This window comes from Opisthocomus hoazin, chromosome 12 (assembly GCF_030867145.1).
Source record: "Opisthocomus hoazin isolate bOpiHoa1 chromosome 12, bOpiHoa1.hap1, whole genome shotgun sequence".
In the NCBI taxonomy this organism is placed as follows: domain Eukaryota; kingdom Metazoa; phylum Chordata; class Aves; order Opisthocomiformes; family Opisthocomidae; genus Opisthocomus; species Opisthocomus hoazin.
The window spans coordinates 5,599,183-5,623,766 of NC_134425.1; the positions used below are offsets into that span (position 1 = coordinate 5,599,183).

At 44.4% G+C, this 24,584-nt stretch overlaps 1 protein-coding gene across 2 annotated transcripts in view; it reads left to right on the forward strand.

Moving 5' to 3' along the window:
* PEPD (peptidase D) overlaps positions 1 to 24,584 on the forward strand; it is a 139,545-nt gene that overhangs the window by 89,841 nt on the left and 25,120 nt on the right. For both annotated transcript variants that reach the window (XM_075434164.1, XM_075434165.1), the window contains one exon: positions 12,277 to 12,425. In XM_075434164.1, coding sequence (XP_075290279.1) covers positions 12,277 to 12,425 — 149 coding nt within the window. The remainder of the gene's footprint in view (positions 1 to 12,276; positions 12,426 to 24,584) is intronic.

Genomic DNA, 24,584 nt, shown 5'->3' on the forward strand with positions numbered 1-24,584 from the left:
GCCCCACCAGTGCTGCGGCGAGGAGCCACGCCATGGCTGTCGGGCAGGAGAAGACTGGCCATCGGAACAGCGAGCATGCAGCGGAGGAGGCCTGCAGCAAGGGAGAAGTCTCTCCTTGCCGTTGTGGTGCGGTGGTTTGCTGTGGGAGCCGTTGAAGGTGCTCGACCTGGAGTGTATGCTTTACATTTTTATTTTGAGAAGGTATTCAGGAAAATGATAGTTTATTGCTGCCTGGCCGTTGGTGCAGCCTGGCCTTGTGGGTTCCTGGCATTGCCGCACACCCAAGGCACATAGGGAGTTGATCGTTGTGTTGCAGCTGAGCAGCAGGGCTCCTGCAACCTCTGACAAATAGAAAATGCTTCTGTGATCTTAAAATAAAGATTCATTCTTCATGACGAGGCTTACGCTTAAATAATAGAAACGTGAGAAAATAAGCCTGACCCCAGATGTCACTGAAATGGATACGGCTATTACCTGAGACAGTTTTCTGCGGGTGTCACAAGTTGCAGGTCGTCATCTTTTTATGGCATCTGACAAACACGTCTCAGTGAAAATTCAGCACTTAGTGAGCAGCTTTTACTGGCAAGCTCGCTGACCTTCAAGCACTTGATGATGTCTGGGAGGGTTAGTTGGTCCATTCTGGCTGTGCAAAATACGGAAAATAATTGTCTGTTCTACTGAAGCACTCCGCATTGTTAACATTTTGGACTATGCCCGAGGTGCCCGTGTCCCCAAAGGTGACTCTGGGGAGACAGCACTGCGGTGTGCCCACCGCCGGGAACGAGCGGGGCTGCGAGGGCCAGCGCGCAGCTCGTTACCAGGGCCTGGCTGGGAGCGTGGGTGAGGGGAGCGCAGCATCAACTGCTTGTGAGCGCAGCGGGCTCCGGGAGAGAGACCATTGACCTTGTACGCACAGTGGGCCCGTCTGTTATTTGTAAAACCAACCGTGGAAGTTCAGATGGAAGCAGGCTGGGTCATCCGATGGTGTCCTTCATTCGATTTGACTGTTTCTTTTAATGCTTTCGGGTTTAAGCGTCCCGATTTCAGTGAAAGTGCTGGGGAGAGCGCCGTACGCTCGGTGAAGCCGGCCGCGACGTGCTGCGAAAGCTGACTGCGGTTGCTGCGCCCCGCTGGTGACGGCAGCAGGACGGCCGTCACCTGCAAATGGTTTTCCTGCACCCAGGTCCCAGCATTTAAGCACTAGGGCAGTTTTGTTAGTGTCACAAAATCAAACGCATCCTGTCGTGGGAAAGTACGACCTTAGCATAGTGCATCTGTGGGAAATGGTTTACATGTGTCTTGGCTGCATTGGCAGGTGGTGTTACTTGCGTTGGGGATATGGGAAGCAGTCCAGTGTTGCAAAAAGCCAGAATAGTTTAACTCTGAGGAATATTTTTGTTCCTAGTTCTTTCCTGAATGTCCCAAAGCAGACCTGAGGCATCACGGTAGTGCTGCCAGCAGCGGGCACTGGCAGAAGCACTCTCTGGATGGGGATGGTGGCTGTCCCAGGGTTTGGTACTGGTGCTGTGTCGTACCGGCCAGCGCAAAGGCACAGCGTCCTTCCAGGAGCACTGCCCTTACCTTTAGAAGGTGCCTGCCACTCAAGTTATGTTGAACTTGGGTTTATTTCCTTCCATTTGGTGCTTGTATGTACCTTGTAATAGTTTTTTTATGTTTATAACTTCTGGTGCTGTCAGAAGGTCCTGTTTAACTTCTAGTGCTCCTCCTCTTGTCATTTCAGAAGCTTTGTTCATCACGGAATTTTTCTTGACTGCAAGTACAGGTAGTTGCGAAAGGTTATTCTGGATGAAACAGAGAGGGAAGGTACTAAGTTTTCAGGGCTTTTTGTTTTTTAATTACTCAAAAGAGTCATAGGACAGTTTTCAGACTTCCCAGAGTTGTTGTTCACTCTGAGGTGAGTGAAGAATATTGCAAAAGAAAGTTAGTTGTTGCAAGAACTGGTCAGATTGAGTTGTTCATGGTTATTCATGAAGGCTAAGCCTTCTGCTACGTAAAATACTAATTTCAGTTCTTTGGTCTAAAAGCATAGTATATGGTTTTCTGCAATCGAACGAATTACCATTTTCTGTATAAGCTACGTGCATTTATCTTGTATACATACAGACAATATGCATATGTGGTATACATACTGCATTGATGCTATATCAGCATATTTATCTTAATATTATACAGTATATATTTGTAGAAAATGCACTATTCCCTTTTTTGCAGGAATGAGGAAGTGTGTTGTATAAAAGGACTTGTTATGAGTACTGAGCAGCTATCAATTTATTTCAGGAAAATACTGAGAATACTTTCAATAAGTCGACTAAAATGCTTAGGTGAGCTTGCAGAAAGTATACTACAAAAGATGGTAGCTATGAGCTTTTTCCCAAACTCTTCTTTTGGAATTTACACTGTGTTTTACCAAGTTTCGTGATCCTGGTGCCAACCTATAGACCAAAATTCATTTGTCCAGGTGGGGGCAATGTTGTATTAAAAAGCAGGGACTGAACAGTCTTTGCATCGGGTAGTAGAAGTCCTCCCTTTTCCACCCCAAGCCCTTCATTGTCTGCTATTAAAACAGTTTATCCTACGGAACAAAATATTGTATTTATTACTTCTTGAAAGCACTGCTTTTAAGATCCCAGGATATTAATGTGTCAGATGTAAAAGCGCAACTATTTTATGTGGGTGAGACTAGTATTTTCATTTGGCCTCGTGCGTTTCTTTATGCATTTTGAAGTTTGGTGCTGTAATAATATGCAAAAATTATGGTTAGTTTAACCTTTCAGTCTGCAATTTTGAAATAACTTGTTGTTAGTTATGGTTTTGTTTCTAATAATAATATGAAGTACATTGCTACTACGTACTGGTTGATTGCAAAATTAACTGGCTATCCATTTCTGAAATAATTCCATGGCTTGATTCCTCTGGTTTGATTACTATTTACTGTTTTCGTCGAGTGTGTAGGTATTTTTTCCTTTTGTTGTACCTGTAGACTGTATTAATTTTATGGTAATCAAGAAAAAATGAATTTGATTAAAAAATACAAAAATATATTTGCTAGAATTAACAATAATTTTGCTCTGATTGAATATGTATTCTGCTAGTACTGGTTAATTCAGACTATGAGATTGCCTGCTATTAGAAATGTGTAAGCCTTTTAGCCAAAGCAGAGGTCTCTAAGTATTTAGTAGCATGTTTGCTGTAACAAATTTTATCTTTCCTGTAAGTGCTGTGTTATGGTCTGCCTTTTAATTTTATGCTCTCCATACATGATAGTGTAAATGAAATGTCTTTTTAATGTCACCTATAGATGAGTTTTATCTGTCATAGTTTTAGATCAGCATTCCCAGCGTAGTCTGAAAAAACCTGAGAGCGTGAAATTGCTTTGGCTGCTGTTGGACTGATGTGATTGGGGTGTTCATAACTGAAACAAGCAGTTTAAAACCTGGGGTGTTTTTAAATAGCTGTTCATTTAATATTGGTCATTTATTAATGCCCTTTAGTGTAATCCACTTTTTATGGTGGTCTTTGTTAATACAGATGCACATAAAGTATGTTAGTACTCCTCTTGACGGATGGTGCTTATCTTGGATGGATTTCAGTAGCAAAGTCTCCTTGCTCTCGGTGTGGGAACTTCAGTTGTATAGCTCAAAATACAGCTTTAAACCAGTGTATGGCTCAGAGGGGAGGTAGTTAAGTCTCTGATGCACCCTTTGCATATCCCCCCTGCGCCAGGTGTAATTCCCAGTCCCAGTGCTCAGCGCAGCGTTGGGTCTTCTCTCGTGTCTCTTCAGAGGACTGCTTGTTACCCCCTGGTGGAGGCACAGCCTCGCAGAGCCGGGGCCTTGGGAGCAGTCCTCCTGGCGTAATGCAGCTTTAAGCAGGTCTTTAAGGCAAGAATATTTCTGATTTCAGTTGTACATTGCAGTACTGTACTTTCAGCTTGAGGTGCTGCCATGAAGAGCCGGTATTTTTTCCAAGTAGGAAAACAATGTTCTTACTCGCAAAATCGCATGCTTGGCTAGGGCATGAGCAGCATCCTCTTCTGAAATACTAACTGCTGCCTTCATCGCTCCGCACTTGGCTCGAACATTTGGACCTGTCCGTGGAAAGGCTAGCAACTGTCTTGTCTTTTTCTGCATTCAGCTGTCATCTTCAGTAGAGTACTCTGAAACCCCTGTCTGGTGGATTCAATTTGAGAACTGATGATTTGGAGGTTGCTTGAACAACCCCAGCAACAACTACAGGATGACTGAAAAACTAAACAAACCCATACTGTTGGACGCTGGCCTGGTTTTCATCATGGAAAAAAATTGGAAGCGTTAACCTTTAACTTACATGGACACACGTGTGTGTGAGCGTGCGCATACACATGTAAGAAACCTTGACAGTATTTACAGTAAAAATCAGTAAGTAAAGGTCTGACACTTCACTCACTCCTGTGACCTCCGGTGGTTGGTTGTCCAGGTTGGGGGACACAGGTCAGCGTCTCCAGAAACAGCTGCTGAAACCTAAGGCTCTTAAGTGCAAATGCTAGCACCTAAGCATGGTGGCCAGCATTAGAAGTATCAGTTCTACAATTCACCTTTAGTAGGTGCCTTCCACTTCTCAGCAGACATCTGGAAATGGACTGTTATAGATAAATAATTTGCATATTATTCCAGACATCTGGAAATGGACTGTTATAGATAGATAATTGCAGAATTTTAATAGCTTGAAAATGTAGCTGTGGGGGTTTTACCCTGTGCTGGTGGCTCGCATTCTGGTGAGAAGCTCATGAGATTTGCTCTCCATGATTTGATTGGGAAGTACTCAGCTGCCGATCCAGGTTTCTCCTTGCACGCTCCCTTCTCTTCCCTGCAGCTCTGACATCCTTGCTCCTTGTTCAAGCAAGCCAGCCGGAGCCGTGCATGCCCCCGATCCCGCCTTTCCAATGGGGAGCTCCTGACGGGTGGAAACGGGCTAAGACTTCAGGTTTGCTGCCATCTCGGTGAGGTTGACTTTTCAGCAAAGAATTGTCTCTGCTAAAGAGAGTACTGTTGCTTATTAAATACGCCAATTAAAAAAGGATAATAATTAGGATAATAAAGCCAGAAAAAAAATCACCCATTCAGCGAAAAGACAAGTCAAACAGGTAATCCTTCTGTCAGAACTTCACCTGAGCCTTTCTCTGATCTCTGGCGCATGGCCTGCGTGGGTCTAGCAGAGGGGTTAAGCAGGCACCACTGACACTTCACCTTCTGGGCCTTGTGAAGTCTCCGTCGCTGCCGCCGCCGCCTCCTCACCCAGCAGTATGAGCTTGGGGTTCCCAGTTCTGTGTCTGTATGCAGCACTTTGTATTGGAGACATCCCTCTGCTTAGCAGGAGCACTGGGAGATGGCAGTCAGGCACATTGAGCTGTGAACAAGCTAATCAGCAGTCATTTGGCTTTTTGCTCCGGCAAACTTAACATTTTTAGTAAGGCATTAATGCAAACTGCATGGGGGTGGAAGAGGGGTGATACTTGATCGTGGAAAATGGTTTATGTAATGCGGAAGCTTAAGGCGGTTGTCTTAGATTTCTTCCAGAAATAAATGCTGTAAGCAAGGGACTCCTTCTTAACCTGTGTGTGAAAATAACACCTGAAATCTGAATAGAATACCTGCGTGTTTACTGAACCAACTCTTATGTCCAGCTCATCCAGTGAATTCAGTGAGACTGAGATTTTGTATCCAGTGAGATAAATGGATCTGAAGTTCTGCTTGGCTTAAATGACTGTGGGAGAGGACAATCCCACGCACTTGCTGGTTGAGGAAGCCCTTTTGTCCCAGCAGCAGAGCAATAATAGTCTGGGAAAGCCTTTAGTGAGACAGTGCTGCAAGAGGAGCAAAGATGGGAAGGTCATGGAGAGGGTAGACAAGATGAAAAGACACAGTTAAGGACAAACGCAAAACGTACAGGGCTACGTGGTTATGTAAATCACAGCTAGATGGAGAATAGTCACGTAGCCGTCTTATATCTCTGGAAGTCCCTTACCTGGGCAACGGGATCTTCTTTTGAACAGGAGACTTAAACAAAAATTGGAGGTTTTCTTGTGAGTACCCAGAACCCCATTTCCTATGCAAAAAGTATCCTCTAGCATTTTTCTAAGGTTACCCTTGACTCCAGGGGTGCTGACAACAAAAAGCTGGCCTTAAATCAGTGAGCCAAGCCTGGCTTTGAGACGGAGCCAGTGCCAGCTCTGTACCATGTCAGATGGAAGCTGGTCACAGGCGGGCACCTCTTAAAAAAAAGCCTTCCTGAGCATGGTAGGACTTTATACTGTTCCGGTTCGCTGATGGGGTTTGCGATGTTATCTTACTCAGTGTTGCTTTTTTAATTGATAACTCTTGGCTAGTCAGGATGCAAGTGGATGAAAAAGTGTGCTTCGCTTCACTCTCCATTTTCTTGCTTGGGATATCATTTGCTGTAATTCATTCTTGTGGTCTGCTGTTAAACCACCCTATTTCCAAATCGCTTGGCGTGTTTTCAAAGATGTATCTGATATAAATGCTGATGCCTAGTTCTCTTAAGCCTGAAATTGCCTTAGAAGTGTTTAACCATAAAAATGGTCGGATTTTGTTAGTGCATGAATGCTTAAACCTGTAGTTGCTGTGTGAAGTGTAAATCATGGAGCACGTTCTGTGAACTTGGAGCAGAGTGCGGTGAGATCGCACAGAATAAAATCTCCAGCTGGGGATGACTTGCTCTCATTGCAGTAAGAGGAGGAAAAGGTTGTGTGTACCTGTATTCCTGCTGTCCTAGGACTGCGCTGGCACCAGTTCATCTGTGTGGTTGCTTGTAGATGTGTTGGTTAATAATGGCTCAGACCCCTAAAACCTCAGTAAACGCCACTGATTAAAGCACGTCAGCGTTCGTACCTGTTCACCTTTAACCTGAGGTACGAGGAGGGCACGGTGAGATACGGCTATACCAGTTCTTTAGTTGCTAGTCGGGCAGACCCACTCAGGGGAAGGGAAGGTTTTGGCCAGAGAACACAAGCTGGGGAGGACGGGGGCTGCAGGCAGGTGATGCTCAGTACAACCCCATGCCAGAGTGCATCGCACCAGGAGGAGATTCACCGAGATTTCACCGTAGTCATTGCTCTGCGGCGTTAACAACTGCAGAAGAATAATTTGCTTTTATAACTGTCGTGAGGAGATGCAGCTCTGAGTGTACAGACCAAGCAGATCTGTGGAGCAGGAGGGTGGCAGCTTTACGTGTTAGCTCGTGGGAGTAGCTGTAGGCTTCCCAAGAAATGCCTGTGAGAGCTTGTCTTTGGGTTGGGTTGGTGGCTGGATCGTAACGACTCATACACATGGCTCAGATATCCCAAATAAAGTATTGCTTCCCGTCGTGATATTGGCCATAATTTGCTTCATTGCCTGGCAGTTTCAAATTATTTGACAATAAAAGTGTCAGCAAGCCTGTAAAAGTAAAACACATGCTTAGAGGAAGATGATACTTTATTTGTAAAAAAACGGTATACAGCAACTGTATGAAGAGAAGAACCGTGGCTCTTCATAGTCCACAGTTTTCAAATCTAAAGCGTTACGCAACGTGCTTTGTGCTGCTTCACAGTCAGAGGTTAAGCAAGCTAAAATCGATATCAAAATGCGTGTTATTTTTCTGGGCTTGAAAGCCAAAAATGCAGCTATAAATTTACATTTTGCGGTGCCAGTATTCTGTGGAAGTAACACAGCCACATCTTACTCGTCCGTACTGTTTCAGAGGAACAGGAGGGGAAAAGCTTTTGTGCATAGTGCCGTGTAGCGTTTCAGTTACAGTACTGACTTACAGGCCTGTGTTCCCTTCAAAATCAACAGGACGGGAAATACTTTCTCGAAGCGCCAGTCCTGGGCTCGTGCTCAGAGAGCAGAGTCCCGGCTCGGTGGGGTGCGGAGGGGGCTGCTGCCAGCTGCTGGGGCAGGGCTGGGGAGCTCCTGCCAGGAGGGGCACCTCCAGCCGGTCCTTTGGCACGGCCACGGTGCAACGCAGGTTTCTGCTGCGTTCTGGCGTGGTACCGTTGTATGTACAAAATGATTCGAAGTCGTGCTGTCAGAGCTTTTCCCTGCGGAAGGAATGAAGTGCTTTTAGTCGTTTTCAAAGGTGACTTCTAAACCAGACGCAGAAGGCAATGTGTTTTTTTGGGGGGGATGCTGTTGGCTAACGTTGTGTTAATGATACGTAAGCAAGTCATTCTGTCAGTGGAGCAACTGACAGGTTATCTGATCTTTCTCATACTTTGCATTGTTCAATTTTAGTTAATGATGTTTACGGTATTTTGCAATATGTTTGGGAGGAGAGATTATACATATACACAGAACTGAAGCCTCCCTTAGGAGAGCTGTTCCCGTGCTTCCAAGAAGGAGTTTGGAGTATTTTCACCATGCATCTTTTACTTGTGGTATAGCTTCTTATTAATTCTAGAAAACAATTTGAAACAGTAACATGGAATTTTGAGAGAGTGCTCAGGTCTTCTGACTGTTAAATCTGCTTTATACACCACGCGCTTCTCACCCTGAAATGAAGCCAGGTACGTTTTCGTTGGTTTTGCTCCCAACAAAGTGATGCAAAGCAGGATTAGCTTCTCTCTCGGAAGGTTTTGAAAGAGATTGAGCTGTGCAATAAAAGAGTTCATCAGCTTCAAGCTAAATCAGGGAGCACTTTGAGATCGAACCACGCACTTCTCTGTGATCAGCGTCAGTCTTGTAGCCACCTTCCCGTCCCAGACGCCTCGGAAACCCGACAGCCTCAGACACACCATCTCTGCGCTCACTGACATCAGCAATGAACGCCCGCATCCGTGCTGAAAACGGAGTGGGGAAAGGGCTGTTCTGGAATGAATGCTGAATTCACAGTGAAGTTTTGTAATAGACAACATAGTCTGCTAGACATGTAGCACTTACATTTCCCTTTTAGATAGGTAGAGTTTAGAGATACTTTGTTGTATTATTGCATACATTACTCTACATTAAACAGTTCTTAAAAGGTAAGCCATAGATCAAGATGCCTGGAAGGCCTGTTCTCATTTGTGCATTTAATTTGGTTGGATTGCTGGTACATTTGATAACAGTCCAAATAACATTAAGCAGTTGTTTCTGTACATGACCCTTGTAAGACTGCATTATCAGGCAGGTAATTCTGTACATGCAATTGAGAATGTGCTAAAATACATTAGTATCTCTTTTACTAGCAGTTACCATCTAATTTCAGGGTAAAATAAATGTATTTTTTCTAAGGAAACAGGATTTAAGGAACTTGCTTTTAGAAACTTTTTCCAGTTAGTTAACAGGAGAAGATAGTAGCTCACATGCATTTTATTTGACGTAAATGTGCTTCATCACTTATTTTGGCTGGCAAGCAAAGATGTGAAACAACGATCTTCTCAGGCTCCCATTATTTCCTCAGGATAACTACAATATATGGGCTATTTCCATGTCTTGGGCAACAATTTAACTAATGGATATGTTCCCAACTGAAATGAAATGGAAGAGAATTCCCAAGAAGAGCCAAAATATCTCCCAGACGTACAGTTTGGTTTGGATGCTTGTTCACTGAAGCGTACACGCTGGATGGTGTTTTGTACTCGGAGGTGGAATTTGAGAGATCATCTTCCTTCATGTCTCCTCTTGTCTGGAAGCCAAGAAACCTGAACAAATGGTGCTCCCTAGCTCGTGAGCCTTGTTCTGGTGTACCATCAGCTATGGATTTTTTTGTTTTCCATTACTCAATGCTCCCTTAACTTAAAAAACTAAGAACCACTGAGTGATGAGTGGGTTTGAGAAAATGCAGGTAATTGTAAGCTTAAAGACACGGCTAAAATTTTGCCTGTGGTAAGTTCAGAATACCTGTTCTCCAGATAAAATACAGAAAGCATAGCAACTTCCAACAGAAGTGCACGGGGAGTTTGGAAGTTGTTGGTCACAGCTTTACTGTCACCATGCCGAATGGACACTTACACTTGTAAATGCGACAGAGTTAGGCCCCAAAACTGCTGCAAATCCCTCAAAGCACCATGAAACTTGGTGTGTGATTTTGAAAGAGTTCAGTCTGGGTAGGTTGAAAGGTTTAGAACTAACCTGAAATCTGTATCTTGTTGGCACATCAGGGAACATAGCAGCTTCTTACATGATTCTTAGTTGCTGCAGCTAGTTTTCTGCATCCTTAGATTTTCTGTGTGTATCATTAGATATTTTTAGAAGCGAGTCTGACCATAAAATCGAAACTTAGGCAGTGTTGATGGGGCTTCTGGTGCTGAGGTTTGGCTAGGCTGGTTAACAGTTGCTATGCTGGTGTCCAGTCGTGGTTCCTTTACCCTGTGGGTCTGACACTTGCTGTCTCTTGTGTGTCTTTTTTCAATTAGCAACTTTTGGTTTTAATATACCATATTTCATATTTAAGTGACTGTATATGGTGTTTGTATTAGCTCTGTGTGTGCATACGTATCTTTGCAGTTTCCTCTGTAGCGTTCTCCTGAGGAGTTTGCTCCTGTGGCTTTAAGCCTTGTGCAGTTCCGCGTCTGTAAGCGGTCGGGTTTGTTCCTGAAGTTCCAGTCCTGCAAGTCTCACTGCAGGTGAACCTTGCCCAGGCCGGGGAGCCTGGCGATGACTTCAGCACGGCTTGCACTCATGCAAAGATTTGTTCACGGAGGAAATCGTAGGGTGGATTTTAAAATTTCTTGGACTAAATCTTCATGAGTATGTGTCTGTGTATGCAATGCAGCAAGAAGAGTGCCAACCCTGCTGAACCATTTTTCAGCTTTGTCATTATTGCCTTTGTGTACTTGGTGTCCATTGCTTTCAGTGGCAGTTGGGTTGGAAATGGTGAACATTTACAGCCGAGTGCTGCAGCACTTTTTGTGGCAGCTTGTACTTGTCTTTACTTTGTCACGTATGCTGGCTGGGGACAGAGCTACATGGCACGGTTTTCCTGATTCCTGCTGTAACTGGGACTTGATGGCAGAGAGGACAAGGGGCAACAGGCACAAACTGAAGCAGAGGAAGTTCCGTCTGAACATGAGGAAGAACTTCTTCCCTCTGAGGGTGACGGAGCCCTGGCCCAGGCTGCCCAGGGAGGTTGTGGAGTCTCCTCCTCTGGAGATATTCCAGACCCGCCTGGACAAGGTCCTGTGCAGCCTGCTGTAGGTGACCCTGCTTCGGCAGGGGGGTTGTGCTGGGTGACCCACAGAGGTCCCTTCCAACCCCAAACATTCTGTGATTCTGTGAGGGTGCCCGGTGGAGTGTCCTTCCTTCTGCTTGTTGTCTGACTGACCCTGCTGTGCAGCAGGAGCAAGAGGAAGAGGACTCCGGAGTTTTCAAACACAGTGAAGGAAAATTACATTTCTTCCAATAAGAAGTCTTGTACAGTTGTTTGAGATGGTTGGAGGATGACTTAAATTAGCAGATTTCAACTCTGAGTCATTACCTAAGAAACCAGGAGGTCACACAAATACTGTGTGTCAAGACCAAAGTCGTCTATGTAAAATACACCTTTTTGTAATCAATATATGATGAACTAGGGGGGTTATTTGCTCAAGTATTGTTTGGTCCAAATGCTTATTTGTTTATTAGCTGGTTTTTGAGCCTGCTGAAACCAGTGCAGTGCCTTATCAGGTAGGCTCTAGGCGCACAGTATTGCAGATGTCTATCCTGGTTCTCACAAGGGTGTAGAGACCCGCTTGCTATTCTTGTAGATTGATTTCTGGTAGCTGAGCAATCAGTGGTGAATCATTGATGCATGTATAGAATAAATATGCCTCTCAAGAGGTAAACCAGGTGTTTTGTCCCCATAAAAGAATGTACTTAAATATTTTTTTCCTTCTACCTCTGATGCAGAAAACTGTGCTAAATGGTCTTTTCTGTTTGGATCTTCCCATAATTCTTGTTTCTTTAATCCCTGTCAGGCAAGTTTGTCTTAAAGGAAAGTTCATATTATGAGCAGTGGCAGTCAGCCTTGATTGGGGACGTTTTATTTAAACCATCAGATGCGTTTTGACACTTAGATACAAAGGCTGTAATTTAATTAATGTTTCTCGTTAAGTTTTGAGGTTAGACCCTTTGTGTGGTCTAACACACAAATTCCAAGGGACTGTTGCCTCATTTTACTTAGGAGCAGCATTCAAGTGGTGATTATATGGCCAACTGACAAGGTGCAGATGACTTTTAAGTGCGGAGCAAGAGAAATGTCTGTTCTACTATTTCTTTGGAATTAAATTTTCATTTCTTCCCCTCTTGGTTTGTTTTTTAGCCTGTTCGACATGGGAGGAGAGTATTACTGCTACGGCTCCGACATCACCTGCACCTTCCCTGCAAATGGGAAGTTCACTCCTGACCAGAGGGCTATCTACGAAGCGGTGCTGAAGTCATCACGGGCTGTGATGGAAGCAGTCAAGCCAGGTAGGAGATGGGTACACATCAGCAGGAGTTGCCAATCTTGATGGCAGCATTCGGGCTGTCAAGGCAATTATGTTTGGATTTTAGAAGGTACTGGAAAGAAACAAGAGGACAAAATTAATTGCCTTGTCTAAACAGCTCCTAATGGAGAACAGAGGTAGGACACACAACATTTTCCATACAACATTTTTAAAGAAATAACACATCATCAATTATTATTTTAGTCTTACTAATCGCCTTCTTTTTTTTTAATTCCTTTAAGCTAGTGGTGACAGTTGTTACTCTGGTGTGTGTTTACACTGGCAGGCATCTTTTCAGGAAGCTTATGCCAAAGACTGAAGTCAGAATTTGAGTGAACATGTGTGTCATGCTTTGGTTTGTTTCAAGCATTTTCTGTATTTTACCTGTAAGCTCAATAGAAATTGTCTGTTGAAAAAGAAGATGGAGTGTGCATCTTTGGGAAGGACATCAATTAGCCTTAAAAAGTGTTAGAAAGCACTGGCTGTTGGGTGCTTCACTGCATGCCTTTAAATTGCAGGCAAGCCAGTTCATCAACTGTGCATTTTCAGAGTTGAAGTGACTGCCTGGCCTGATGAAATCCTGATTTTTCTCCGATTCTGCTTTCAGGGCAGCAAGTAAATGCTTTTAGAGCTAACTGCTGCGGTGATTTTGAGTATTTCACTGGTGAAGGTACTTGAGCATTTCTCAGTACTACTAATAGAACAGCTTTGAGAAAAATGTACTCAATGCACAAAGCGCACTTATCCTTTAAATTTACCATATTGGCTTTCAATCATTGGCCCTTGAGTGCATGGGCTTTCTGGATTGCCAGTCAGAACATATGTATTTTTCCTGTAATACAAGCCGGCACCAGCACTGTTCACTTGAGCAGCTTGGAAGGGAGCAATAACACTTGAAGCTTATCTGCAAAATGAGACGAGATGTTTTGCCATTTTAATAACAATGTGCATTCTCCATCATCTGCTGTTTCTCCCCTGAAGAATCTTGTTCCTGATCCTCTTCATAGTTTGCTTTGCATTTCAGTGCCACCTTTATTTTCATGTAACATTTTTGGCAGTATTTCAGGATAAAAAGTTGTGGGCTATCTTCGGAACTGGAGAGCTAATATGATGCTGTACTCGGGATGCTGTAGAGAATTCCTGTGTCTACTTACCACTTTATTTACAGTGTCAGAAAATAAGGACATCCGAAGTTAAGTATTTCTGAACAGTAGTTGCAAGGATCCTTCACTAGCCTTGGGAGTTTGAGATTCATAGACAGAGAAATCATTCTTAATGGCTGGCAGGAGATGGGAATGAACTTGCTGTTCTCACAGGGCTTTAGTTGTCTTGCCTGTTTGGAAGAATGCTGCAAATGCATTTATGCTGTTTATGATACTAGTAATCATGAATTTTCTGGCTACAGAAAGCAGGTTAAACATGCATTCTGTGGACTGGCTCATTGGTTTCGTTTGTTTGGTACCTCTGTGTAGTGAAATGCAGCCTGGACCATTCCCACTCTGATGAATTACAGATCTGGGTAGAGTCCTGCAATGTGCAAAAATTTTCACCATCTGGAAAAGTCTGCTTGGTAGGTCCCTATGGTTTGTACCCTAGTTCTTTTTGCAGCTTTTAAACCAGCTGTCCACTGAGGCAAAAAATCTGACAATATTATTGTATTTTCCTCTGATGAGCTCTCAAAAACACTGCGACAGACAGAAAAACTGCCGTGTCATGTACTGTTGGACTGCGAGTTGAAAGTGGTGCTGGCTCTCCTGGAAGGCGGATATTCCGCTGTAGAAAAAGAAGGAACAGGACCACTGGCCTTCATAGCGTGGTTAGTGTCACAGACTTGCCAGAAGCTGAGAAACGCCGGAGCCCCTCGGAGGGGTGGGCGCAAGCAGGACAAGTTGCTGCTGCTGCCCAGAGAAGGACGTTTCTGTGCCAGAGGCTGCAGCCTCCTTCCTCCCGCTGAACAAACCTCATTTGTTCGCTCGTTGACTGAAGCTCCAGGATGGCTCCTGGGGGAGCCGGGTACTGTTGCTGGCGGAGCAGGAAGGCGTAATGTGAATTCAGCTCGCAAGCATCTCCTCTCCCTCTCTGACAGAAAGTGAATACTTTAGGTCTCAAAAAAAGGAGGCAGAAAAGCTTGCGGGTTTAGAGGCACTAGATGTAAAACCCAGCCCCATCATGTTTTAGTCAGATTTTCTGAATTACGGAGCCTTTGTTTGGTTTGCCCGTATTTTTGTTTATCGTCATTTCCCAGGGTTCCTAAGACCAAAGACAGTCAGGTGGCTCGGCTCACACAGCAGCAACCCTTCGTGGGGCAGCCTGCGCAGAGAGAGCCTGTGCAGCGGGGTCCGCAGCTCCAGAAAATGGTGTTCCTCTCCAGGTGCACAACGGGGGCCTTCATCACGGCTTGTGGCCCCGGGTCACGGGGGACTTGGAGTTGTTGTCTTCAGAAGGTTAATGATTCCCGCAGCCGTTCTGGTTGCGAGGTCGGGAGCGAGTGCTTTGGGGAGAGTGGCTGACCAGAGGCTGGGTGACATAAGTGCGCGTGGGGAGGCTGGGAGGCTCGGGCGTTTAGTGTACGTGAGTGTGGCTCAGGGGTTTGCATGTCTGTGCTCAGTGTGGCTCCCGTATGAACCTAACTGACTCCGAAGTGAAGTTACCTTCTGAGCGATAATAGACCTCCTCATACATTTTGTTTATACTTCTATATACAAACAGTTGTCATAACTTTAAAAATACTCCAAAGCATTGTATTTTATTGTGTAAAAGCGTTCATCTGACTACATCGTGTGCATGGTACAAACGTGCGAACAGCTCAAATCGCGTATATGGGTCTCCCTACCTTCCAGCTGAAAGAACAGAATTTGTTCTACGAGCCAGATAATATATTCTGAAAGTTAAGAAACGCTCTCTATGGTGTTGTAGCCCAAGTTCAGTGCAGTCATCACAACTGCTGCCACAAACCAAATCTGTTTAAAATAAAAGGGAAGAAAGACATAGGCTTGCATAAGCAGCAGTTTTGAAACTACTGAACATGGATCTCGTATGAAGACAGCGATGCTTGTCGCTGGAGTGAAGGAGTCAAAAAGGCATGGCTGTGAGGCAGAGGGATAACTGTCTGTTTCCTACAAAGTCAGGCTTGTGATCCAAAATGTCAGAGGGGAGCGTTGCGTTTCTACTTAGGGGATATTCTTAATGCGTCAAGTCCATCTGGGTTAAATTTACGCTTCCACAGAGCTAAAATACAGGGGCGGATGTGCAGAATATTGACACTTCATTCACTTCAGTGGCTGAGGCATCATCTACTTCTTACTCAGAACAGTAATTTTAGTTACATAGATATACTACATAAAAGGAATTGTTAAAAAAGGTTGAAATTGTAAAGCCAAGTATCCCAGACTTAGAGTATTTCAGAAGTTAGTGTCCTAATTTGTCTGTCTTCTGCATTGTTTTTTAATCTCATTAGATTTACTAAATAGGTTGCGGCACAGTAGGTGCACTCCTGGAGCACATTTCCCAGCTTACTTTCATCTGAAATGAATTCAACTGGTGCACTTCAAAACTCCAGTATGTAAACCAAAACACAGTACATAGGGACATCCAAGAGATTTTGCCTCCAAGGATGATTGGAATTAAAATCTTGTAGGTACATCCATTGTTTCTCCCTCTGCTATCTTCATGCAATGCATACAACTGCCCGGGGCAGTGGTGGAGTCCCCATCCCTGGAGGGGTTCAAAAAACATGTAGATGTGGCACTTCGGGATGTGGTTTAGCAGGGATGGTGGTGTTGGGCAGGCGGTTGGACTTGATGATCTTAGAGGTCTTTTCCAACCTATGGTTCTATGATTCAACAGAAGGAACTGAGCTAATGAGCACCTCTTCAGTAATGTATTTAGTCTTCTGTTCCATGCATGGCCCAGAGCTGTTTATTGCCTACTGTTCAAAACCTGCTCTGAATCCAGAATTACTGACGTTCTCCCCAGTTTTTCAGAGTGCTCATCACAACAGTACACAGGTGCTGGACAGGCAGTAAGTTCACTTGCACTTCATCTTAGTGATGTGGAAGCGTGCAGCAGTTCCCCTTCTGCAGGCAGTGGCAGACAGGCTGGGGAAGCTGGGGTAAAAGCCATTGACCTATTTGGGATTCCAAGATTGAAACTCATCAGACTCCAGATTTTTTTTAAGGGAGTTGAACATTGCTCTTGCTCAAGCCCCAGCTGTTTTGACCTCTGTTACAGCTGTGAGCGCCCAGCCATTCTGCAAACCAGGCTCCAGGTTGTCAAGCCAGACTCTGGTAAAATGAAAGAAAATTATTAATGAACAAATGTAAAATAAATAAACAAAAATGAAAAATTGTGTTTGAAGCAAGTTGCCAGCATCCTGCTGGGAGTCTGAGCCTGAGGTGAGAATGGTTGCCCATTCCCAGTGGCCGCACTCAGGTGCATTTGCCATGCTTGCTTTTTTGTGAAGTCTCTTGTTTCTTTTCCTGCGCACTTTCAGCTTTTGCAACATATGGAAGAGGAGTTATATGAAGAACAGATATCTGCAGTGGTCTGGTGGGAGCTGTGCTTGCCTTGGAGTTAAAGTCTTCTGGAAATAAGGTAGCCCTAGAACTAAACGAACTTGGGGCTTCCTGTGGATTTGCATGTTGTGGTTGGTAGGAAGCTTTGGTTGATCTGGTGAAAGCTTTTGCTCTGGGCCGAGGTATTTCTGAGGCTCTCCTCCACGTGAGTTCTCCTGTCTGTAGCAACGCATGAACGGATGTGGCAGTTTTGTTTGCATCAGGCCGCCTGTCTTTCAGCTGGCTGCCCACATTACAAAACGTAGCACTGGGTTTATTCCTCTGGTGAATATCATTGAAAGCTCCAAAAGGTCTTAAAAGTTTTACTGTAGGACTCAAAGAAGGCAGCAGCATCAAAAAGGCCTTGCTACTATTGAAATGCCATCTGAAGGAGTCGGTGGTCCTGTAACTAAAGGACTGGACCATAACACATTGGCACCGAGGGTCCAAGCAAAGCTCCCACAGACAGCGTCACTTAATGCTGCCAAACTCCAGAGTCCTTGGTGCAGTAATCATAAAAGTAATGCTTTTAGTGTAGCTCTTCCCCACTCCTGTAATGGCCCAGACCTAAAAAAGCAAAATGTGAAAAAAAAAGTACTGTGTAGCACAGTCCATCAGTGGGCATAAGGCTGTGCAGTGTGGTGGTTGATGGCAGGGTGTGAGGTCTCAGCTGCAGTGGCTGTACCCCCTCCTGTGGCCGGCTGTCGTGGTGGTAGCTGAAAGCCAGAGCTGCGGGGGTAGCTTAGACACTGCTGTGAGCAAGTTTGACGTGTCTGTTGGTAGCAGAAAGATCTGAAGAACTTGAAAGGGCACGTGTGCATTGTTCCCAAACCCTGTCTCACTCCAGTCTTTATCCCAGTCACATGACTTAGAGCCAATGTCAATGTTGTAGCTTTATTAACTATGTTTTGTCACAAGTTGCACCTGGGAGACCAGTATTGTTTGCTCTTTGTCATTAATATGCATCTGTTTGAAGAAAAGTGTAAAATAATTGGTTTTGCTGAAACTCTGTGGAACTTACAGAAAACAACTTGTTGAAGAAACATGATCTAGCTTTGAAGTTAGCCCTACTCTGAGCCAGGGTTTGGACCACATACTCTCTTGGCATCCCTCCTAACCTAAATCACTCCATGACTCTAAATATATTCTGAAACATGCAAATGAAAATGTCAGTGATGTAAGAAGAGATGTTGATGAGAGTCAGTGCCTGTGTCAACTCTAGCTCTTAACAGTAGGACTTTGCAAGCCAACAGACTGTGATGTGCTTCAGTTTCTGTGTATGAAGCGCAGTCATACTTAAGCCAGCTTTGAGTATCACATTCTCATATCAATGCTTTACTGTCAGTGGTACAAACAAGTCCAGTAGCGTTCGGGAAGTTACTGTGGAGTAGCTGCTTTTTTGTTCTTAGGAAATGACTGTGTATTTATACCATGTCCAGCCTCTCAAGTGATTTCTGCTGTTTATTATTTGGATTATTATACTGAGCATTTAGAGAATATTAATAATTAGAGTTCTATAAATTTAATTCCTAGTTGATGAGGACAGTATGGCTTCTACATATAGAAAGTTTCTATATACAGTTTCTATTTTTTAGAAACATTGAAGTTTCTCAAATATATTAAATCTGTTACTGTGTTGAGAAGAAATGAAAAGGAAGTATGCTCATCTTTAAGCTTTTCAGTTAAAGCTATATTGGATCGATGTAGTAGACCATAAACAGATTAAAGAGCTAAATATTGGAGCAATGACATACTTTTCATCTTCATCCCTTGGCAATTGCACACTGGGACTTCTGAACATTCCTCCATGTCTTCTCTGTAGGGTAATGGAAAGTCACAGGAGAAGGGTAGGGAAGGGAGCTTGTTGAGCTTAGCATTCCTCGGATTACTGCAAAACTTGTGGATGTTTGAAAAACAACGAACAGAAAAAACTCTTCAGTCTCTAAGTTGTACATGTTAGTATTTGGGGGGAGACGGAGAAAGAATTAAAACACCTCGATCAGTGAGGTCTACTGTCCTAAATTCCAGTTAAAAAAAAAAAAAAAAAGATCTCTTTGTCTAGCAAACTGCTCCCAAGGAACAGTTGAGTAAGGCCACGTTGGCAGCCACTCAATTCCCTATCTCTACATTTATATGATTTAAAAAGCTTGTACATTCAAAGTCCCCATTGAACTGAAATTGCATTCAGACATTAGCTGTGCAGCTGGGAATATTTGCTGATTGATGTTTGTTTGTTTCAATAAAATGAAAAATAAAAAATAGTTCCAAATACGCACAGAAGTTGTTGTTCACCAAGTCAGCTTATGTGCAGTGTGAAAGCTTTCCTCCTCGGGACCCTGGCATTGCTGTAGGGTCTCCCTGTAGGATTTGTATCTCTGCATTTTTTCAAGTTGGAGCCCATGCTCAGGGGTATATGCTTATCCCCATGTCCTGCATTTTGCTGTCCAAGAGAGTGAATATCGTGTCACCTCTGGCGTTCAGACTTTGGTTTTCTGAAAAATGCTGTTGAGGAACGTCTTGAAAGAGATCTCCATCCGAGGACGAACTTCTCTGATAATGGAAGATGGAGATTTCTCCATGTTAGGGCCAGAAGATTCCTTGCCTGTTTGTAGCTCTCCCAGAACTCAAGTTTCACACAAAGACCTGGGGTCTTTAAGCTCTTAAATCCTTTCTTCCAGGATCAAAGATCAGCCATTGCAGATTTCACTGATGCCAGCATTGCCATATAATCTTTGAGCAGGAAAGTACAGTCAAGTACACTTCAAAACCAAGTACAGTTGAAAACATTTCAGGCAAAGAAGTAAACCCACGTGTCAAGCAAATAAAGCATCCTTTTGTTAATCGTGTAGATATCAGCTGATCCTTAGAGCCTACCAGGAATGGGTGCCCTTTTGCTGAAGGTAATGAATGTAGGCAAAGAAGGAAGTAGCTCCCGGAAGACGAAGGTCTTTTGAGCTAAAGAGGCCGAGGCGAGAGGGTTGGAGCAAAGAGCCAGTGAGCGCAGGCCAGCAAGCTGTCTGGCTTGGACTACAGAAATGTCTCTGTAGCTGATGGTCCCTTCTCTGCGCATGCTCCAGCTGCTTCACCAGGTCGAGTCTTGCATTTTGCAGTTGAGAATAGGTGTCTGAAGTTGTTTCTCTCACATTAGCAGTAACTCTTCCACTCCGTCATTTCTTTGTTGTGTTCAGTAGGTCTAGGGCCAAACTATATGAGGTGCAGAACGATTCAGAGAAAGGCGTTAAACTCTTCTGTAGGTCTAACTCTGAGGCTTTCCTTTAAAGACCAGGAGAAAAGGTCCTTGGGAGTTCACTAGGATGAAACGTGACAGCTCCCATGAGTGCCACCTGCCATACACATCCTTAAAACCAGGCTCAGCATGTCAATATTTATGTTGCTGCCGTGGTCGTGCTTAGGGTTTGAGTGTTGGCCACTCTTCTTTCCAGTTTCCCCGTAGTGACGGAGGACAGAGCAAAGCCGTGTGTGTTTGTAGGTGCAAGATGCTGAACAAAGTAAATCCCACCTGGTCCTGGTCTTTGGCTTCTGGGCAGCTGTAACTGCACAAGCGTTGAGCTGCTGTGTGAAACCCTGTGCCCGCTCTTTGTGCCTTTCTCCTTGTTTCTTCAGCTTTCATGCATTGATGTGGCTTCCTAACCACTTTGCGATGGAGGGGCCTGCCTCAGCTCGTTTCCCCATGTACGTCCTTCCAAGGAATGTTGCTTATTGCAAGGACAAACCGAAGCAGCTGCTTTATTTTCCAGTAGTTTGCCTCCTCCCTGTATGCCTGCTGCTGAAGGATTCAAGCAGCAAAGCTCGTGGACGTCAATCTAAGCCCGGGAACTTTAGAGGGTGAATGGTCTGTATTTTTGTGCAGTGGAATGTAAACTTTGGAAGGTGCATACTCCTGAAAACATTTTGGTGTCTAAATACTGAGGCATGATTCTTTCACTGAGACTGTCAGGAGGAGGTAGGTTCAGTGAGCAAGTACCAGTTTCATAAATAACCTATTTTATACAACAGAAAATGCTGTGGTTTGAATTCAAAGTAGCAATATGATTCCCTGTTCTATGTTCTAATAACATGTCTCTAACAAAAAAAGAACAGTGGAGAATTTAGCTCAGGTAGGATAGTACTAAGACCAGGGACTGGAATAACCCTAATAATTAAGGAGCTGTTTAATTGGAAAATAATAGCTAGGGTATTTGACATAGCAGATCGTATTACTGGCAGTTGTTGTTCTTATTAAGTTGGGCAGAGTTGTGCTTAGGAACATATTCAAATTCGAAATTTGCAGCTTCACAGATGACTATTTTTTGTCAATGACAGTTCTGTAACTTCTTTAGAATTCAGGTTTATTTTTGTTTGCTACCATTTTGAATACGGCTTTAGAGTAATTGTTACTGTATTCAACTAGGATTAAAATTTATTATACCTAAAGAAAATAATTGTAACTGTTATTAATATTTATTCCTTCCAAGTTAGGTACGAGGTTCTCACATGCAGTAGGCGTTTTTTGCATGCAAGTCATCTGAGGGGTTTTTTTATGTAGTCCAGAGTCGTACTTACTAGAACGCGGTGTGGGCACGCTTGTCTGTTTTGCTGTATAAAAACAGGAGCTAATTTTGATGAATTTTTAGAAAGAAATTGGACCATGAACTGGACCTTTTGACAACAGCACAACAGGGAAGGGTGTGGAAGCACAATCTGGTTTACAGTTCGTATCATTTCAAAATGCCCATATGAATTATTCCAATTCAGATTGTCATATTTTTAGGCAAAGTACTACCAATCATTGTTAATCTGCTTTAATATCTGAAGCAAAATAGTTTTTCTCAGAAATGAAACATTAATGGCAGAAGTTGAAGATTTTATACCAGTTCCTCTGAAGAAGAAATGCTTTCAGGGCGTGTTGTAACCAGCACTTGATAGTCACAAATCCTGCTGAATGACACCGCGGTATTGTTTTTTCTCCCCTTGCAGTTCCGAATGTGTTACTGTGTTAAAGACAGATTGGAAAGTAAATCTTGTCAATATATGTTTTAAAAAGCTGTTTGTAGTCTGATCTCTCTCTTCTCTATTGAATGGAGTTGGCTGTATTTTTCTTGCTAGCATTAATGTCTGTAAATAAGCTTCTCTTTGAATACTAAGTCTCTGAGATTGACCCAGAAAAGGTAGTATAGCTTTCTGTGTTAATGAAGGTAATTCCGTTTTTGTCAGTATAAATGGATAAAGCATCCGCCACCACTTAGGAAAAAACAGCTGAAGGAACTTAAGGATGCACAGGCAATACCAGCAGTCAAGTTGCAATCCTTGATCCTTGCAAGATACTATTAAATAAAAACAGTGTCTCTGATTACTGGAGCTCTAGGTGTTGGACACGTAACCTAGAACCGTAGAATCATAGGTTGGAAAAGACCTCAAAGATCATCAAGTCCAACCATCTGCCCAACACCACCATGCCTACTAAACCATGTCCCGAAGTGCCACATCTACATGCTTTTTGAACCCCTCCAGGGATGGTGACTCCACCACCTCCCTGGGTAGCCTGGTCCAATGCCTGACCACTCTTTCAGTAAAGAAATTTTTCCTGATATCCAATCTAAACCTCCCCTGACACAACTTGAGGCCACTGCCTCTCATCCTATCACTAGTTGCCTGGGAGAAGAGATCAATTCCCGCCTCACTACAACCTCCTTTCAGGTAGTTGTAGAGAGCGAGAAGGTCCCCCCTTCAGCCTCCTCTTCTCCAGACTAAACAGCTCCAGCTCCCTCAGCCGCTCCCCATCAGACTTGTTCTCCAGACCCCTCACCAGCCTCGTTGCCCTTCTCTGGACACACTCCAGCCCCTCAATGTCCTCCTTTTAGTGAGGGGCCCAAAGCTGAGCACAGCACTGGAGGTGTGGCCTCACCATCACCTCCCTACTCCTGCTGGCCACACCATTCCTGATACAAGCCAGGATGGCATTGGCCTTCTTGGCCACCTGGGCACACTGCTGGCTCATGTTCAGCCGGCTGTTGACCAACACCCCAAGGTCCTTTTCCACCAGGCAGCTTTCCAGCCACTCCTCCTCAAGCCTGTAGCATTGGGTGGGGTTGTTGTGACTGAAGCGCAGGACCCGGCATTTGGCCTTGCTGAACCTCATACAGTTGGCCTCAGCCCATCGATCCAGCCTGTCCAGATCCCTCTGCAGAGCCTTCCTGCCCTCCAGCAGATCGACACTCCCACCCAGCTTGGTGTCACCTAACCTGGCCCAGAGCAGCAGTAACCTGCGGCAAGAGGTGGAGGAAAAAGGGAGCATTTTCTGTCCGCCTGAGCAGATCCCGCAGTCCCTCTGTGCAGGCAGCAGTCAGCTGAAACGCAGCGTGTCTGACTGCAGACCTTCGGGAGCTGCTCTTCCCCGCTGGAGATGGGCGCACCAGGGCTGACCCGTGCCTGCGGTGACCACTGCAGCGCCAGGAGGGCTGGAGCAGCACCGAGGGGTTTCCGAGAGTGCAAAACCAGACACTTTGGAACAGTTGGGCCTCGCTGCCCCGAAGTCCCTCTGCTGTGGAGGTCTGGGAGCAGCCGTGGTCCCAGGGCAAACCTGCACGCCTGGGTTTCTCCACTGCTTCCAGCCGTTCTTCAAAGGTGCTGCTTGTACAAAGCAAATGCATTTAGAAGTCTTTACAGACTTAAAGCCTAAATTGGCTGCAGGTTTTTTAGCCTGTCTCTAGTGAATGTTTTTTGATGTAAGGCTAGTTTTTTAATTTTTTTTTTTCCTAATTGTAACAGGTTGTAATATTGTAACATTGTACAATTCTGATTTTAACAGTGACTTTGAGGCAAATAAGCTTCTTTTACATGGTCTAATCTGCACTGATTTTCTCCCAGTTCAGCATTCAGGAAGTGCACTCATTATACATTGTAATTTGAGTTGAAGTCCAAAGTTCGTGAGTCCTTCAATCTTGACACTGCATCAGCTGTAGCTGTCAGAGTGCAAACCTGCTAGATATAGATTATGCTGTTTGCCCTGGATCTTATCTAAACAGAGTCTTTTCTGAGCTTCAGGGCTTGATAAGTTTCCACACCACGATCGCTCCTTCCAAGCACTTCTCTCCTTCCCCTCAGTCCTTCTCCTCTTCTTTTCAAACGTACACCTATTTGGAAGGAACGTGCAGTAAAATTCATGGTGTCTGCCAGTGCTGCCTGGTCCAGTGCTGCATCTTTCCAGACATGGAAAAAATCCTTCCTCTTGCTCCGTGTCTGCGTCTATTCAAATGGCTTTTCTGAAGGCTTCAGCATAGCAGACTGTTCTCTTGATGTTGCCTCTGGTGTGTTACAGACCATCACGTGCAGGGTGTATAATGGGGAGGAAGGGTTTCCAACTTCAAACCCCCATCACACTGATGCAAATACATACCGCAGTACAGCTGAACAGCGTGATACGATCCAGCCTTGCATAGAAGAGGCCCGAACTCGGGAGGCGGTGGGGAGTCATCTCCGTTCCGCTGCGGTAACTCCTGCTCCCATCAGGCGGGTGCATCGGGCTGGGGGTGGATTTTAGAGGAGGCCATCCTGGTTTGGAGCTGTGACACAGGGACTTGTGGCACGGA